A 17239-nucleotide genomic window follows, 5' to 3' on the forward strand; every position below is an offset into this window, starting at 1 on the left:
GCGGCCGGGAGGACGGGCGGCCAGGCAGCCCCGCCCCGCCCCGCCCCGCCCCGCCCCGCCCCGGCACAGTTAGCCACGCCCACAGGCACGCGCGCCCCGCCCCTTCCCATTTAGCCCCGCCCCGCCCGGTTGCCCCCGCCCCTGCCCGGTTGGCTCCGCCCACAGACCTCGGCCCGGTTGGCCCCGCCCCCGCCCGGTGCCCGCGCCCGGTGCCCCCCCCCCGGCACCGCCCGGTGCCGCCGCCCGCAGCGCCCCGCCCGGCGCTCCCGGTGCTCGCTCCCGTACCGGAGCCGTGCGCCCGGCGCGGCCCCGCCGCGGGGTCTCGGTGCGGGCCGGCGGCTGCCCGGCAGGGGGCGCTGGCGGCGGTCCGGGGCGGAGCCCACGCGCTGTCCCGCGCCCGCCGACCGCCGCCCTGCGCCGCCGCCGGAGCCGGTAAGGGCGGCCGGGTCGGGCGGGGGCCGGGCGGGGGCCGGGCGGGGCCGCGGGTGGGCCCGAGCGGGGCCGGCCCGGCCCGGCCCGGCCCGGGGCAGGAGGTGCCGGGGGGGGGCGCTGCCTCCGGTCCGCCGCGGGGTTGGTTCTGCAGGGCCGGGGCTGCGGGGGGGCTGCGGGTACGAGCTGGGCCCCGGCAGCCGGCGCCGGGCACGGGTCTGGGCCCCGACCCGACGAGCGGCGGGGGCGGCGGTACGGGGCTGGGAACCGCGGGCGGAGCGCCGGGAGCGAGCGGCCCGGCGGGGTGCGGGGAGCCTCGGGCCGGGCGGGGCCGGGCCGGGGCCGGGGGCACGGCGGCAGCCCCGGGACGAGCAGGGCCCCGGGCCTGGGATGAGGGGGGGCGGCGGCGGGGTGCGGGACGGGGACGGGGCGTCCCCGGGGGCCCCTCCAGGGGCGGGCGAGGACCCAGCCGGGGCAGCGCCGCCAGCTGCGGGCAGCCCGTGGGAGCCGTGGGCAGCGGGGCTCCCCCAGCCGGTGCGCCGGGCTGCCCGCACCGCGGCCCCTCGCGGGGTCTGTCCGTGAGGCCGGTCCCCCCGCCCCTGGGGCTGCCCGCAGCGGGGCGCTGCGCTCCCCTTGTGCCTGCCGCTGCCACGGGCCGCGCCGGGGGCAGCCCCGGGTCCCCGCTTGGAGCCCCAGGGCCCGGGCAGGAGCAGCAGCGCAGCTCTGGGCCCGTGCGGCTGCTGTGTCAAGGGGCAAACAGCGGAGGCAGGACGTGTGCTCCCTGCCCGGCTCGGAGCTGCAGTGTCCGGTTGTTAGAGGGATGTGAGGGAGCGTGGGGACCGTCAGGGTCCCGTTCCTCGAGCGTGATGCTGCGCCAAGCCCAGACAGGCCTGGCTGGGAGCAGAGGGACCCGTGTGGGGTGGTGCTGGACCTCCTCCAGCTCTGCTCCCCAGCCCGCTCCCCCCGCAGGAGATGCGGGCGCCGGGGCTGGCTGGGCTCGCAGATAAGCCTGTGGATGCCGAACCCGCTTCCTGCGAGCGGCACCAGGCACCCGTGACGCTGGAGTCAGCCGTGAGCTTCCCCTTTGGCTGCGCATCCAGCTCCATCCCCCGTCTTTGTCAGCCCTGTAGCTTTCCTCGGGACAGCCCAGGAGGGGTGCGAGCTCTTGTCCTCAGCCCCAGGGGGCAGAGGGGCTGTGGGAAGCACCATCTGGGTGCCGGGGCTGGGCAGATGCAGGGAGCCCTGCTCTGCAGCAGGGCCCCGTGCCCTTACGAACCCCTCTCTGCAGCAAGAGCCGCGATGGACGACATCTTCACGCAGTGCCGAGAGGGCAACGCGGTGGCCGTGCGCCTCTGGCTGGACAACACCGAGAACGACCTCAACCAGGGGTGAGCAGGGGGGGACCTGTGCCGGGGCTGCCCAGGCCCAAGGGCGCTGGAGCAGCTCCGGTCTCGTTTCCGCTCCGTGTCCAAGGGAGGGGGTGGGATTCGGCTCCTCCCCGCCGGGAGGAAGTTACCGCATCGCAGAGGCATGAGGGCTGCACATCCTCCGGCCGCTTCCTCGGCCACTGCTGCTCCCAGCCGGAGGCAGGGACGCGTCCTGGCCAGGCTGGGGATCTGGGGAGACCCCCGCTGCCCCAGGGTGGCTGCTGCTTCTGGGTGACCGCATCCCCCATCCCCAGCCAGGACCTTGTGCCAACCCTGCCCGTGGTGCCCTGGGGCTGTCCCCCCCAGCACCCGCTGCCCCAGCAGCTCCTGCAGGGCCGTGTGGCCCCCGAGCACTGTCCCCCCGCTGGGTTAAGGCCCGGCGCAGCCGTCTGCCCTGTGCACCAGAGGTCCCGCTTCCAGGCCATGGCAGCACCTCTGCTGAACTCCTCCTGGGAAGAGGGGCCTTTCTGTGCCCTTGGGCTGTATTTTGCAGCCCCTCCCAGCAGATCCCAGTCACACATCCCAGACTGGGGTGTACCTGGGGAGCTGGGGTCACTCGCTGGGGCATTTGGGCTCCAGCTGGCTGCGCTGGGGTACCCCTGTCCTGTGGGGCCAGGGACTGGCAGGGGGGGAGTGTTTCTGTTCGGCTCTGGCTGCTCTGCCCTGCCGGAGCTGGTGACGGTGGGGATGCAGCAATGCAGCGTCCCCGCCTGCCAGGCCCTAGTCTCCTTTTAAGGCCTGGCTGGCGCCTCCTCCCTTACTTGGCCAGGCATGGCTGAGAGCAGATGGGGGGGGGGGGGGGGCGGAGGCCGGGGGGGGCCCAGCCCTTGCCAGCCTCTCGATGATGTAGCCCTGAGGAAGATGGGACTTGGCTGGGGCCCTCCTGGGGACGGGGCAGAGCAGGAGTGCTGCTGGGGCTGTCCCGCTTGCAGCGCGCTGCAGGCACGCAGGACTACGCCGTACCTGCCCGGTCAGGAGCTTGCAACCACACGCTGTGGCCACCTGGCAGAACCCTCACTGCCCCTCTCTGCAGGGATGACCATGGCTTCAGCCCCCTGCACTGGGCCTGCCGCGAGGGCCGCTCCAATGTGGTCGACATGCTCATCATGCGGGGAGCGCGCATCAACGTCATGAACCGTGGTGATGACACCCCACTGCACCTGGCTGCCAGCCACGGCCACCGCGACATTGTGCAGAAGGTACCGGCCTCCCCAGGCCCTGCCCTGCCCCGCCATCCCCGCACCCGCTGGCACCTTGAGCAGCCTTCCCCACGAAGCCCCTGTCCAGCCTCAGCCCCCTCCTGGCAGCCGGGCTGTGCTGTGGTGGCACTGCTGCCCAGGACGAGGTGTGGGGTGGAAGGGACCTGCTCCAGGTTTACCAGCACTGTCTTCCTTCCCCCAGCTGATCCAGTTCAAAGCAGACATTAATGCTGTGAATGAGCATGGCAACACCCCTCTGCACTACGCCTGCTTCTGGGGACATGACCAGGTGGCAGAGGTGAGCAGCAGCACCTGGACACAGGCAGGAGGGGGTCCAGGGCAAGGAGGGGGCATTGGGGAGGGAGCGGAGGGGTGAGGCAGGAGTCTGGGTGCGTAGGCAGAGGCTGAGAAGAGGACAGCGACAGCAGGTACTCCTTATTTCCTCCCTCAGGACCTAGTGGGCAACGGGGCCTTGGTCAGCATTGCTAACAAATACGGTGAGACACCCACTGACAAAGCCAAGACGCCGCTGCGGGAAGTCTTGAAAGGTAGAGGGCTCCCATCCAGTCCCTAGGACCTGCCTCTGGCTCCTGCTGCAGCTCCTGTGCTCAGCACCAGCAGGCTCCTGCTCGTGCTGCCCAATGCCTCCTCCCTCTCCAGAGCGCGCTGAGAAGCTGGGCCAGAGCCTGACCAAGATCCCCTACAAGGACACCTTCTGGAAGGGCACCACCCGCACACGGCCCCGTAAGGACAGAGCCTTCCCCAGCAGGGCGTGCTGCTCAGTGGGGGCACGGCTCTCTGCGGTAGGGCAGATGGGGTGGGGGGCAGCAGTTTCAACTGCACGTGGCTCGGTGGGGAGGGGGAAATCCCCTCACTGCAGGAGCAGGGCCTGGACCCCGCTGGTACTGCTGCCCTCTGTGGCCCGAGGGAGCGGCAGGAAGAAGGTCCCACAGCCCCGGGGCTGAGCTTCTCCTTTTCTTACAGGAAACGGGACCCTCAACAAACTTGCTGGAATAGACTTCAAACAACTGAGCTTGAGCCAAAAACTCAATGAGAACCAGTCGGGAGAGGTATGTAGGCTGTTGCCTCCCTAGGACAGGCAGCTGCGCCCCAACCCCTGGCTGGCTGTGTAGAGCAGAACCAAGGCACAACTGCTCAGGGGGCTTCCAAGCCTGAGCACAGGGACAGCCCACACAGAGGGCACCTGCACAGGTTTCCTCACGTACTTTGTCACACTCACTGTGCATCACTGTGGGCGTGCTGGTTCTAGGAGATCTGTGGGCCCCACAGCCCTGCATGAGGAACCAGCAGGTGCTCGGGGACCGTGTACCCCTCACAGTGACAGTGTCCACCTGTCTCCCTGCAGCTGTGGAAAGGACGCTGGCAAGGCAACGACATTGTCATCAAAATGCTGAAAATCCGGGACTGGACAACTCGGAAGAGTCGAGATTTCAATGAGGAGTACCCGAAGCTGCGGTGAGTGCCAGCATCGTTTCCCAAGCAGCCAAAGCCTTTGAGGGTGGGCATCATCCCCAGTGGGGCGGGAGATAGGCAGGAGCCCACCAGGCCCACGGGGCTCCAGAGAGCAGAGGCTGATGGGTGTGAGGAGGCCCCAGGAAGACAGAGCAGGGCAAGGCAGGAGGTGGGGGTGTGGGTAGCACCCCAGGTTTCAGGGCTGTCACTTCTCTTGCAGGATCTTCTCTCACCCCAACGTGCTGCCGGTGCTGGGCGCCTGCCAGTCCCCCCCAGCACCCCACCCCATTGTCATCAGCCACTGGATGCCCTATGGATCCCTCTACAATGTGTTACACGAGGGGACAAGTGAGTGCTGATGGGGGTGACAGAGCCGGGGCGGGGGCTAGTCCCACTGTCCTTGGGGAGCTGCTTCTCCGTACGTTTGGGGCAGCAGCAGGGGCCCTTCCTGGGCATGGGAGGAGTTCAGTCTGCAGCCCGCATGCCTTCCACACACTCAGTCCAAGCACTGCCATTGCCGCTCCCTCCCCACACATGCAGCACCCCTTCCTCAGTGACCCTGATGCCACCTCCCTCCCTGCAGACTTTGTGGTGGACCAGATGCAGGCGGTGAAATTTGCCTTTGACATTGCACGAGGCATGGCCTTCCTGCACACACTGGAGCCTCTTATCCCACGCCACCACCTCAACAGCCGCAGCATCATGGTGAGTGCCAGTGCTGAACGCCCCTGCAGACGGGGATGCATGGGCTGCAATAACCCTCCCTCTCTCCTCAGATCGACGAGGACATGACTGCGAGAATCAGCATGGCTGATGTGAAGTTCTCCTTCCAATGCCCAGGGAGGATGTACGCACCAGCCTGGGTGGCACCAGAAGGTGAGTGCCAGGTAGTCACGCCTCTCCTGATACTTGCCCCCGTCCCCGCCCCCTGCTCTGATGAGCCCCCTGTGCTGGATTCCCTGCAGCCTTGCAGAAGAAGCCCGAGGAAATTAACAGGCGCTCAGCTGACATGTGGAGCTTCGCGGTGCTGCTGTGGGAGCTGGTGACCCGCGAGGTGCCATTTGCAGACTTGTCCAACATGGAGATAGGCATGAAGGTGAGGAAAGGGCTGGTTAAATTGCACCAGTCCAAATCATATCAGCCAGGGCACAACTGGGCCTACAACCACCAGCAGGGATGGGGAGGCAGGGCCCAACAGAGGCAAGCCTGGCAGGGCCCTGTCCAGAGGTACCTGCACGACTGTCAAAGGCGGGACCGGGTCCGAATTTCTGATCCTGCTCTGCCCTGCTTTGCTTCCAGGTGGCACTGGAGGGGCTACGTCCAACCATCCCACCCGGCATCTCCCCACACATCTGTAAGTTGATGAAGATCTGCATGAATGAGGACCCAGCCAAGCGTCCAAAGTTTGACATGATAGTGCCCATCCTGGAGAAGATGCAGGACAAGTAGAGGGAGGTGCCTCCCAGCCACCCGATGCTGCCATGCTCCCTTCCCCGCCACCCCCAAGTGCCTTCTTTAACCCCAGAGCCAAGGCGGAGCAGGGACTGCCCCCTCCCCCTGAGCCAGCCACGGACACGGTACAGACAACGCTGCCTTCCCTGGAGCCACTCTGCAGGCTTCGGGCTCTGTAGCACCGATCTATGGCAGCACCTCCACCCTCCCTGGCAGCTGTGGGCAGACTGAGCAGGAGGCCTGGCCCAGGGCACTGAGTGCGGCTGAGCTCTGCCGCCCACGAGGCCGGGCTGTGCTGCACAGCCGCCCTGCCCTCCCCGGCCCAGAGCAGCTCACCCCCCCCAGACAATGCCCAGCCCTGGTGCTCGTCCCTGCTAAGGACAGTGGGGTGAAGCTTGCCTGTTTGCGCCCAGCACCACCCCAGCTTCGCGCTTCACTTTTTATCGTTTCCATCCAGGCCACATGAAAAAGCCGCCAGCATCTGAAATAAACATTTGTTACGAAAACTGGCTGCAGGCAGAGGGGTGCATACTTGTGCAAGCTGTTGTGAAGGGGGGGGGGGGGGTGCCTTGAGGCAAGGGTTGCTGAGCAGTCTGCAGAGCCCTAGGCCCTGCAGCTGCTCCCACGTCAAACCTCCTCTGGTGCTGGGGCAAGGCGAGCACATGGGCCTGGCTACAGCTGCAGTAGCATCCATGCAGGTCCCTGAGCATTCCTCTTAAAAAAAGAAGAGCAGTGCTAGGGAGAAAGAAATGAAAAGGGTTGGGTACATCTATTCCCACCGTGCCTAATTCCCTGCAGTGCCTTGGAGTGCCTTGAGCCCTCCAGGAAAGGTGCAGCTGGAGTCTCTCTGCTGTGTCCCACAGCCAGCAGCTCTCTGCATCGGCTTCCAAAGGTACAGGACCAACTTCTGTTGATGCAGTGAGAGAAGAAGCCCTTGCAGGCCAGCCAATACTGTTTCTACTTACTGTAGACAGGGCACTAGCACATGGGCAGGAAACAAGGTGTCTTTCCAAAAAAAAAAAAAAAAAAAAAAAAAAGCCACTACTGAGCTGTTTAATGGCACAGAAGCAACCCTAAAAAAGTTCCCAGAGACAATTCCTCAGTCTTTATGTGAAGTAATGTGGCTTTTTCACATTGATGCCGTATTCTGCGAGTGCTGGTGTCAGGTCCTCCATGGTCAGCGTGTACTTCTTATCCTGAAGGGACAATGAGTAACGTCAGTCACAGCAAGGACAGCTTATGCTGCCAGGCATTCCTCAGACTCTTGTCGGCTTAGGATTTTTCTCCTACAAGCTGTGGCAACCTGTACCTGCACAGTTCCCAGCAGCTACAGAACAGTGGTTGCGGCACTGACCAGCATTTAGCTACTGTAGGTTTCGTTTGCTCTGCCCCCAGTTGCAGAGAAACATGCTGAGCATTACCCAACGCTATGAAGATAAATTACACGGCTGTCTTGAAGCCCCCGAACCACAAATAGATGGTGAATGTGAGACTGCCCAGAAACTATTCCTCCACACTTTCTCCCTACACACCAGAGTCTGGTCCCTGTCAGAGGGGGCGGCAGGGCTAGGTAGCCCTCAGTCTGACCAAGCACAGCTCCCTGCACACTTCTGCAGGGCCTTCAGGGCATGCCCTGTGTATTCCACTGCCCACCTCCTTTTCTCATCAGTGTCCCTTCCCAACAGCAGAGCCCTTACTCGTCAGTACACATGCTGACCTTTTGGGAGCACAACAGGTCAAAGATGTTCTACAACGCACACAGCCACATCTGATGGAAGAACGTTCAGCTCCTGCAGGCCCGGGAGAGGATGCTCTCCCTCACCCCTGCAGCCATTCTCATTTCTCCTCACCTTGCTCTTATTGCGGGAGCTGCCCGAGGCTGTTCCCTTCATCTTGCAGTGCTGCAGCGCATCGTTGGCAATGTCAGAAATAAACTTCTGTGCAGCCAGAGAGATCAAACGGATGCTACCGCGCAGGAAAGGAGAAGCGGTAACATCAGGCGGGGAGCACCGGGCACCCCTGGGACGAGGGGATTTCTGCAGGGCCCCCGGCCATCCGACCCCGTGGGGATCCCCGGGGCCGCCGCGCCGCCCCCCCCGCCACTCACATGCGCGGGTCGGAGGCCTCGAAGCCCGCTCTGTTGAGGTAATAGCCGGTGACGGCGTCCGGGATCTGCGCGGGAGAGAGGTCAGGAGCCCGCCGCCCGCCCCGCCGCCCCGCCCCACGGCCTCCCGCGTACCGTGGGCGTGTAGTCCTCCAGCTGCATCAGGAAGTCCACGAGCGGCGTGGTGGACACCACCGGCTTCACGTCCCCGTTGGCGGCGCTGGGCGGCACGTACACGCCGTTGGACATCGCCCCTTCGGGGGGAGCCGCGGCCACGGCCGCCGACACGGGCGCTGCGGGCAGAGGCACTCAGCGACCGCCGCCCCCGGCCCCCTCCCAGCGGCGCCCCGGGGCTGCGGACGGGCCCGCGCACACCGGAACCGGCGGGGAACCGTCCCGCACCCACGGCCCGGCCCCGCAGCCCCGCTCCGCCTTTGCCCCGCTCCGCCTTTGCCCCGCGCCGCCGCCCCGGCCGCTCCCCCCCCCCGTGCGCTCACCCGGTCCCCTCCCGGCGGCCGCGCCGCCCTCAGCTCCCCGCGCCGCGCCGCCCACCGCGCCCGGGGGCGCCCCCGGGACGCCGCTGCCGCCCGCGGCCGGGCTGGGCTTGTTGTCGGCGGCGGGCGCGGGGGCGGGGGCGGGCGGCGCCGGGGCGGCCGGGGCCGCGGGCGCGGGGTCGGCCTCGGCGCTGCCGCTCATCGCCCGCCGCCAAGCGACGCCGGGCGCCTTCAGCCCCGCGCCTGCGCGCGACGCGCCGTCCCATTGGCCCCGCCGCTCCCCTGGCCCCGCCGCCCGCCGCTCGCCATTGGCCCCGCCGCCCCACCGGCCCCGCCTCCCGCCGCGCCCTATTGGCCCCGCGCCCCCCAGTCCCGCCCGCCGCTCGCCATTGGCCCCGCGCCCCCTGGCGGCGCAGACGGACACAGACACGGACACGGAGGGGCCGGGCCGGTGCCGCGGGGCCTTTACTGGAGCCGCGCCCACCCCGCCCCGCCCCGCCCGGTCCCGTCAGGCCTCGAGCAGGGCGCGCAGCAGGCGGGGGAAGTTGGGGGTGCCCCAGCCGGTGACCGGGTCCCAGGCGGGGCCGGCGCAGAAGCCCTGGCCCTGCACGGTGCCGTCCAGGCAGGAGAGGTGGCAGCCCTGCGTCACCTGCGGGGGGGTCACGGCGGGCACCGGGACCCGCGCCGCCGTAAGAGGAACGGAGCCCGCCCAACGGGGGGGAGCCCGGCCCCCGCCCCCGAGGCGCCCCCGCCCCACTCCCCTTGGGCACGGCCCCGGCGCCGCCCTGCCCCAGGCCTCAAACCCCCCTCCTGCGCCCCCCCTGCACACCCCCCACGCCCCCAATCCCCCCGCCCCCATCCCCCCACCCCCCTCCCCCCCAATCCCCCCGCCCCCTCCCCCCCAGCCCCCCCGCCCTCCCCTTCCCCCCCAGCGCCCCCTTCCCCCCCACTCCCCCCCAGCCCCGCAGCCCCGCTCACATCGTAGAGCGCAGCCCCGTGTCCCCGCTCCCGCAGCTGGTAGAGCGCGGGGTTGAGGAAGCCGAGGGGCGCCAGGCCGCGCTGCAGCCGCCGGTCGTTGACGAGCGCCAGCATGCCCGCCACCACCGGCGTGGACGCCTGCGGGAGGCAGCGCCCGCCTCAGCCCCGGGCCACCGGCACCGCGCGCGGGGCCCCGCCCGCCCCGTACCGAGGTGCCCGACACCCAGGGCAGCGGGATGCGGTTCGTCACCACCCAGTAGTTGTCCGAGAGCGCCGCCAGGTCGGGGTAGGCGCGGCCGCTGCTGTTGTAGTAGGAGCTGGGGGGCAGCTTGGCAGCCGAGCGCAGGAAGCTCCTCACCGCCGCGGCCTGGGGCACAGCAGAGGGAAGGGCTCCCGCCCGCCCCGAGCCGCCCGTGGTGCCCCCACCAAGCCCCGCGCAACTCCGACCCCGCACCTGGTAATCGGGCATGGGGAAGACGTTGCTGAAGCCCCCGCCGCTGATGTAGTCTGTCACCTCCGCGGTCACCAGGAAGGGGTTCTTGAAGGATGTTCCACCCACGGTGGTCACATAGGGGCTGGGGGACAGGCAGGCTTTGGGGGCAAGCACACAGCACCCCGCACAGCAGCCCCTCCAGGAGCTGCTCAGCCCCCACCTCCAGGCCTGCCACCTTCCACCCCATCCCACCACGTGGCTGTCCCGAGCCCCCACCGTGGTCACGAACAGCATTTGCAGCAGCCCAGCTGCAGGCCAAGGCGGAAGAGCAGACAGCAGCTCCTGGCACCAGCCAGGTCAGTGCAGAGCCTCACGGACTACCCCGTGGTTACCTCGAGGCCGGGAAGCTGGGCCGGAAAGTGTGGTTCCCCCCTGGCACTCTCCTGCAGCCAGCACCATCATCACCTGCCAGCAGAAATGGGTGAGGTGGTGGCCCGCAAGCTGCCCCCTGGGCAGGGGGAAAGCTCCTGCCTCCCAGCGGGGTCCTGGCAGCAGCCTGTGCACCCACGCCACGCAGAGCCACGTCACCCCAACAGCACCACACACCCGAGGCAAACAGCACAGTCAGGCCACGGGCAGCCGCCTTCATGAACTCCACATTCACACGCTGCAGGTAGGCCAACGACAGGCTGTCCTCGTCGTCCCCATAGCTGACGGAGTGCACCCACGGCAGTGATGACATGTTGCTGAGCAGCAGCAGCCAGGCCAGGAAGGGCTCCTGGCTTTCATGCCGCCCTGCAGAGACAAAGGGGCCGGTCCAGTGGAGTGGCAGGAGCCACCGTGCCTCAGCAGCACCAGCAGGAGCCAGAGGTCCTGCCGGCTCCTGTCCCTGCCTGCAGAGCACAGACATGCAGCACAGAGCATATGAACACTCCCGTGAGCTCCTGCTGGCAGCAGGGGCAATGGCAGCACGGCTGACAGCGGGGATGGCTGGCTCTGCCCGTGGCTCTGGTCAAAGTGTGGCACCCACGGCACGATGCCTGCGTTCACTTGCTCCTTCTCTGAACACCTTCCACAGGGCTGTAGCCACCCTCGGCACCAGGCAGTGACACAACCCAAGGCTCAGCCAAGCTCTGGGCCCTCCACCCATAACCACAGACCCCAAAGCAGGACGACGCCAGCTCACCTCGCCCTGCCCAGGTCCCTTCCTGCTCCTCTCCATGCAGCAAGGAGCGTGAGGCCTCGGCAACTCCTGCTGCCTCAGAGCTGCCCAGAGAAGTCTCTCTCCCCCTTCCCACACCACAGGCACCATAAAGGCAGAAGACAAAGCAGAGCTGCTTGTGTCGGTAGACTTCACCAGCAGGACGAGAGCCAGCAATCCTAACTGTGCTCTGTCTCTCAGCCAGGCAGCTTCTGACCTGGACAGATCACACTTTATCCTGCAGTATAGCAGCCATTTTTGTGCAGGATGGTTTGCAACCTATGTTCCTCAAACTGCCTCACTCTCCTTTATCCACTCTACTGGCAGATTCACGGGCAAGAGATCATCTCTCTCTCCGTGGGAAGGCAGTGTAGTGAGATGACTGCTTTACATTGTGCAGCCAGGGCATGGAAGTCCTTGTTGCAGGATGCTGTGGATGCTTTAAGTTCACGTGTCCAAAAGCAGCTATAGAAATTAATAGAAGATGAATCCCCTGACAGCCATTAGAAACCTGCTCCAGCTCTGGAAGCCCACATGCTACATGCCCACAGCAGCTGTGAAAGCACCGTACTGCACCCAGTGTGCCCCTGTGACGGGTACCAGATGGACTGGGTGCAGCCCGTTATGCGCCTGGCAGAGAGCAAGTGCTTCCCTAAGCAGCAGTCTGATGCGTCAGTGCTTCAGCAAGTGGGATGCATGGGAGTGGTCACAGGGCAGAGCAGACCAATTCTGACAGGGGATCAGTACCTGCATTGCTGAAGACCCACGTGGAAATGTTGGCACCCGTGCTCATGATGTATTCCACGTCCAGGCTGGCTTCCAGCCCAGCCTTGCCCCAGCCCTGGTGTCCAACAACTTGGTCGACCTTGGAGTGGTGGGCAAAGCTGCTGCCAAAGAGCTGCATGAACTCAGCCAGGTCAGCCTGGTGGAAGTACTGTTCCAAGAACTGGGGGGGACAAGGAGGGACGCTAAGATTTTTTTCCCGACTTGGAAAGTTGGCTCAGCATGCGTGTGAAATGCCAGCCCCGCGGTGCTCCCACAGCTGCGGAGGCCTCCCTGCAGCGTCCTGGAAGACCAGACCAGCCAAGTGCTGGAGGAGCACCAAGGTGCCCCACTCCCACGCCTCTGCCCCCGTCAGCTCTGGGAGCAGGTACCTGGGCGCAGGCCTGGCTGTTGTTTGGCAGCAGCCCAACGTCTCCTCCTGTCATGTTGTATCTTTTCCGAATGACAGATGGAGTCACCCCCAGGTGGAAAGCCGCTCTCTGTCCATGAGGCTGTCCTGGCTCTGCTTGCTCCTTGGCCCAGGCTCTGCTGACCACGTTCCTCTCCGCAGGGAACCGATGCAGACCACCCACTGATGCGCGAGTAAGGAGAAGCAGAAGGTGCCAGGGCCTAGCGCTCTGGCAGGACTCAGCGATGGCCCCATGCTCCCCCTCCCCACCCTCTCTCAGGCTTCACGTCAGAGGCCTGAACAGCAGCAGGGCGCAGGGGGGCACCTGACCAGAGACCGCACCTTTGGGTGCCTCCCCAGTCCTCATAGGTGCTCCCAGGCTGCTCAGCCCCATTACCCCACTGCTGAGCCACTGTCACCGCTTGACAGCCCCGCTCTCCTTGTGCAATGACCGCGGTTTCCTCATGTGAGGAGTGTTCCTGCCTCAGAGGCAGCTGCACACCCACAGACACCCACACAGACAGCACGGCGCACCCGGGGCCGAGAGCACTATTAAAAAACCACAGACTTCAGACACTGCCTGCCCAGACCCTGGGCACAGATCTCCTCAGGAGGGTCCAGGGCAGCTGAGACCATGGGCGGAGGGCCAGCCACACCACCCTCTGAGGTACTGAGGTGGCCCCTCCTGGCTGGGCAACGTTCAACCTCGCACCTGTACTTGAGGCAGCACAAGCTCTGGGCAGCCTGAACCCCACGCATACTGTACCGAAGTCAACGTGCTCAGCCAGATCCTCGGGGATGGTGTAAGGGAGCGGGGAGCGCACAACGCTGCGCTGGTCCTTCACGTACCGGTGGAATTCAGCCCCAGGCAAGAGGCGCTCAGCCGTGCTGCAACACAGGGACAGCCCCCCACACAGGGGCTCACACCACAACTGCCGCCAGCCTGGCCACCCGTGCCCATGCCCTGCTTCCCGTTTGCACCCCGCTTGTTGCTGGGAGGACACAGGGACGAGCACCCCTTCCCATCAGCACAGCCAACCTTACAAAGCAAAGAGCACTCTGTACCTGACCCACTGTGTGTGTACTGTGACCCCAAAAGCGAGCAAGAGGAGGTGTGGGCTGGCCTGAGCACCTATCGCATATGTGCACCTGGCTCCCAATGTTCCAAGCCACCGGGCTGCAACTCCCCCAGCACTAGGACTGCACGGTGGCAGCCAGCTCTTGGCCACAGCCCCCGCAGAAGCGGGGCTCAGCCTCCCGCCGCTCGCCTGCGCCACGGGGGCCAGCGGACGTCCCAGCAGGCAGGGCAGGGTCTGGCTTCTCCCGTCTTCGCAGGCAAGGGCAGCCACCGCAGCAGGGCCCAGCGCTGCCCGGGCTCACCTCGCCGGCATGTGGCACTGCAGGAAATCGAGGGTGGCAACGCTGCTGCAGCTCTCCACGCCGTGCCCCCGCAGCCACTTCAGCACCGTCATCAGCGTGGCGGGCGACGGCTGGACAAGGTCCCGCAGCTGCTCCAGGGACAGGAACCTGCCTGCGGGCACACAGCGGGCTCGGGTCACCCCGCCCGCGGGGCCGGGCGGCCGGCGGGCCTCGGGCGCGCAGCCGTTACCGTATCGCGGCGAGCGCGGGTCCGAGACGGCGCGGACGAGGCGGGCGAGGCGCGCGGTGCCCTGCTGCCGGAGCGCCAGGGTCAGCTGCACGTCGTGGACGGGGCTCACGCGGCCGGCGGGGGCCCAGCCGGGGGGCGGGCTGCGGGCAGGCCGTGAGCGGCGGGCACCGGGCACCGGGCCCCGCGCCCCGCGCCCCGGCCCGCACCTACCGGCACGGCTGGTCCCGCTCCAGGGCCACCCCCGCGGCGCAGCAGCTCCAGGCGGCCGCGCACAGCGACAGCACGGCGGGGAGCGCCCCGCACCTGCGGCGGGCCGTCAGTGCCGGGCGGCCGCGGGCCCCGCCGCGACGGGGAGCCCCGGGGCCGCCCCCCCGCCCCCGGCCCCGCGCCCCCGTTACCGCCGCGCCATCCCGCCGCTGCGCCCGGTCACGTGTGCGGCGCGGGGCGCGTGACGGCCGGTCACGTGAGGAGGCCGCCGCCGCCGCCGGGGGGGGCGGGGCCGGGGGCGGGCTCTGGGCGCGGCCCCGGTGCCGGTCCCGGTGCGGGCGGCGGGGCCCTGCCCCCCCTCACGGGCCGCCCCCAGGGCCCCGCGGGGCCGCCGCGGAGGCGGCTCGGGGCACGGCAGTCCCGTGGGGCGGGCAGCGGCGGCGGCTGCCTCGGGCCGGGCCCGTGTGGGGCGGGCGGGTCCCGGCGGGGCTGCGGGCTCCGTGCGGCACGCGGACGGGGCCGGGAGCTCCGGGGGGTCCCGGGCGGGACCGGGCTGGGGGCGCGGCCGGGCCGGGCCGGGCCCTGCCCAGCGCCCGGGGCCGGGCCGCTGGCTGGGGGAAGCTGCCCCGGGGAGCGGGCGGGGCGGGGCGGGGCCCCCGGGAGTGCCGGAGCCCCGCTGCAGGGACGGGCTGGAAGCGGGAGCGGCCTTGGCGCTGCGCCTCCGCGCCCCGCGGCGTGGGGCAGGGGCCGGCCGGGAAGGTGCAGCCGGGGCCGGGGCCGGGGCCGGCCGGGCCAGCCGCCCGGAGCCTCTGCGGGGGCAGCGGCAGAAGGCGGCCGCGTCCCCTCCGCGTCCAGGGCTGCGACCGCCCGGCCTCGGCGACCTTCGCACCGCTGCCGCCTGGCTGCGTGCGGGGGCCCGGCACAGCCGCGGGTGCCGGGTGTCCTAGCCCGGGGCGCGGGGGGGCTCGGACGTGTCCCTGCAGGGCTGCGGGCGGGGGCTGCGCGGCGCTCGTGGGTCGTGGAGCGAGCGGGGCGGCCCGCTGTCCCGTCCAGCTGGCGCTGTCACCGGCAGCCGCTTGGCTCCCAGCGCTGCTGAGCAGCAGCTCTCGGCTTCCTGTGCTTGTTCCCACACTAGGAGCCCTCCTAATTAGTATCACAAAAGTGGTATCATGATACTTGTGGTCTTGGGGTTGTGGAAAGTTCAAGCAATTATTGCCAGTGCTAAAGAGAGTTCTGGAAATGGTGCCGTGGAGTTTGTTACCCTAAAGCAGCCCAGGAGGGGCCATCTCAGAGATGGCTGGTGAGGAAGGGGGTGCTCTGACCCCATCTGACCAGGCCAGCTTTCCAAGTCCAGGTCCCAGCCCTGGCCACATGTACAGACATGCTGCATGCCATGGCTCCAGCAGTTCCCAGTTGCTTTCCTGCTTCTGCAGAGCAGAGTCCAAGTCAGAAAGAGAGGGACAATGGGAAAACCACCTGCCTGGCCCAGGCTGCCATCTCTCCCACACCAGAGCCGCACTGTGACTGTCCAGAGCAGCAGCTACTGGCTAGAGGCCAGAGGCATTCTCCTGCTGCGGTGTGTCATGAGGTACTGGTGAAGAAGCGGACTGATGCTTAAACTGGGGCAGGGCAGGTGAAGGTCCTTTGCTAGGAAGGCCAGGGCTGTAGCAGTTCTGTTCTCCTTCCTGCCTTCAGACCTGCTGTGCAGGCAGTGCTTTTTCACCTGTGCCATCTGTGCAGCAGGGAGGTGGAGATGCCACGTGCTCAGGCAGGCGGTGCCTGCTGCTGACTTTGGCCCCGCTCCCTTTGGGTGAGGTAAGGCAGCAAGGAGATCCAGTGGGGCTTGAGCAGCATCTTTTCTGTTCATAGAACAGCACTTAGCATCTCTTTGAATCTGGGACCTCAGCCCGTGTTCATCAGGCCCGCCCAAGCTCCCTGTCAGGCCTTCGGGGTGCTTCCCCCGCCACCATGAGGCCAGGCCTCGTCCTCCAGGAATCCCCTGCTCCGTCCCCATTTTCTGTGGGACTCCAGCACTCCTGCTTGGGTGTTGCCCATAGCGTGAGTGTGTGTGCAGAGCCCTAGGGCACTTCTGGTCCTTGCAATTGGAAGCACATGTGGGCCACTCAGAGTTTCCATGCATGCGGCGCTGTGTGGTTTGCAGCAGCTGGAGCTGGTTGCCCGCCCGAAGCTGTACAGTTGCACCCTGCGGGGCTGGGGGGACGAACGGGGGAGCTGCGGGAGACAGCGGCCAGGGAACACGGGAAGGGTCTGGGCACGGTGGGTGCAGCCGACAGAGAACGCAGGGCCCAGCGCAGCAGGGAGGGCTCAGGGGGAACATCTCAGCTGAGCCCTGTCCCGCAGCCCTGTTGGTGGGATGAACTTTCCGCTGTGCCACAGGAAGGCTCCTGAACCACGCAGGGGCAGCTGTCTGCCAGGGCTGGGAGTTGCCTGTCCTCGCGTGTAAGGGTCTCCCAGCTGGAGGTGGCTCTGCTTACCGTCCCTTACCAGCACCCTGCAAGTGCTCAAGGCGTGCAGGGAGATGTGGGCAGCAGCAGGGTGGGTGGCTGCAGGCAGAGCGTGGTTCCCGTGCCCAGGCCATGTCCAGCGGCTCCCAGCTATGCAGCCCCAGCTACTTCCTTGTCCCACACCCAGGCACACAGCCCCGGCACGTGCTGGCCCCCATCCTGTCCCACCCTGCCCCTCATCCAGGGGTGGCCCAGCACCCTGGTGCTGGCTCCTGGCTGTCCCAGTCTGCATGGACCTGACCAGCAGCTGCAGCCGCAGGGAAGGGACTCGCTGCTGCGCAGCCTTGACGCACATTGGCTAGGGGCCTGGGGCACTGGGAGGCGCTGCCAGAGTGCTGCAGCCCACCCAGCTGTCCAGCTGCTTACAGCTTTGGGTAGGGCTGTAAGTGGGATGAGATTTGCAGATTATTTCCTGGATCTGTCTGGCCTGCAAAGATTAGGGTGCTCTGAGAGAGCTAATTACTCTAACAAGCTGTTAGTCTGACTAGCTGGTCTGCAGCAAGCAGGGGATGGGATCGCTGGAAGAGCCAGCAAAGC

At 67.1% G+C, this 17239-nt stretch overlaps 3 protein-coding genes across 6 annotated transcripts; 1 reads left to right on the forward strand and 2 right to left on the reverse strand.

The window, feature by feature from the left end:
* The first annotated feature begins 217 nt into the window (after positions 1–217).
* Positions 218–6489, forward strand: ILK (integrin linked kinase). Of its 4 annotated transcripts, none has more exons than XM_083821735.1 (13): positions 218–432; positions 1718–1817; positions 2890–3055; positions 3258–3353; positions 3507–3603; positions 3716–3799; positions 4040–4125; positions 4422–4531; positions 4749–4876; positions 5112–5233; positions 5305–5404; positions 5494–5624; positions 5828–6489. In XM_083821735.1, the coding sequence occupies exons 2-13, from the start codon at positions 1729–1731 to the stop codon at positions 5975–5977; spliced, it is 1359 nt and encodes a 452-aa protein (XP_083677861.1). In that variant the 5' UTR covers positions 218–432; positions 1718–1728; the 3' UTR covers positions 5978–6489. The 4 variants fall into 4 exon arrangements, with proteins under 4 accessions (XP_083677861.1, XP_083677863.1, XP_083677862.1 ...); XM_083821737.1 differs by lacking the exon at positions 218–432 and adding an exon at positions 467–570; XM_083821736.1 differs by lacking the exon at positions 218–432 and adding an exon at positions 548–681.
* A 530-nt stretch (positions 6490–7019) lies between these two features.
* Positions 7020–8795, reverse strand: TAF10 (TATA-box binding protein associated factor 10). Its single transcript, XM_083821742.1, has 5 exons — positions 8582–8795; positions 8220–8377; positions 8088–8152; positions 7831–7945; positions 7020–7176 (listed from the first exon to the last, which is right to left on the reverse strand). Exons 1-5 carry the CDS (start codon positions 8778–8780, stop codon positions 7087–7089), a joined length of 627 nt encoding a protein of 208 aa, XP_083677868.1. The 5' UTR covers positions 8781–8795; the 3' UTR covers positions 7020–7086.
* Positions 8796–9019: 224 nt separating this feature from the next.
* On the reverse strand, positions 9020–14430 carry TPP1 (tripeptidyl peptidase 1). Its single transcript, XM_083821734.1, has 13 exons — positions 14369–14430; positions 14181–14273; positions 13971–14110; positions 13742–13892; positions 13128–13249; positions 12345–12544; positions 11938–12136; positions 10596–10784; positions 10382–10454; positions 10011–10131; positions 9765–9923; positions 9557–9694; positions 9020–9227 (listed from the first exon to the last, which is right to left on the reverse strand). Exons 1-13 carry the CDS (start codon positions 14377–14379, stop codon positions 9087–9089), a joined length of 1737 nt encoding a protein of 578 aa, XP_083677860.1. The 5' UTR covers positions 14380–14430; the 3' UTR covers positions 9020–9086.
* Between the last annotated feature and the right edge of the window lie 2809 nt (positions 14431–17239).

This window comes from Anser anser (assembly GCF_964211835.1).
Source record: "Anser anser genome assembly, chromosome: 1".
Classification (NCBI taxonomy): domain Eukaryota; kingdom Metazoa; phylum Chordata; class Aves; order Anseriformes; family Anatidae; genus Anser; species Anser anser.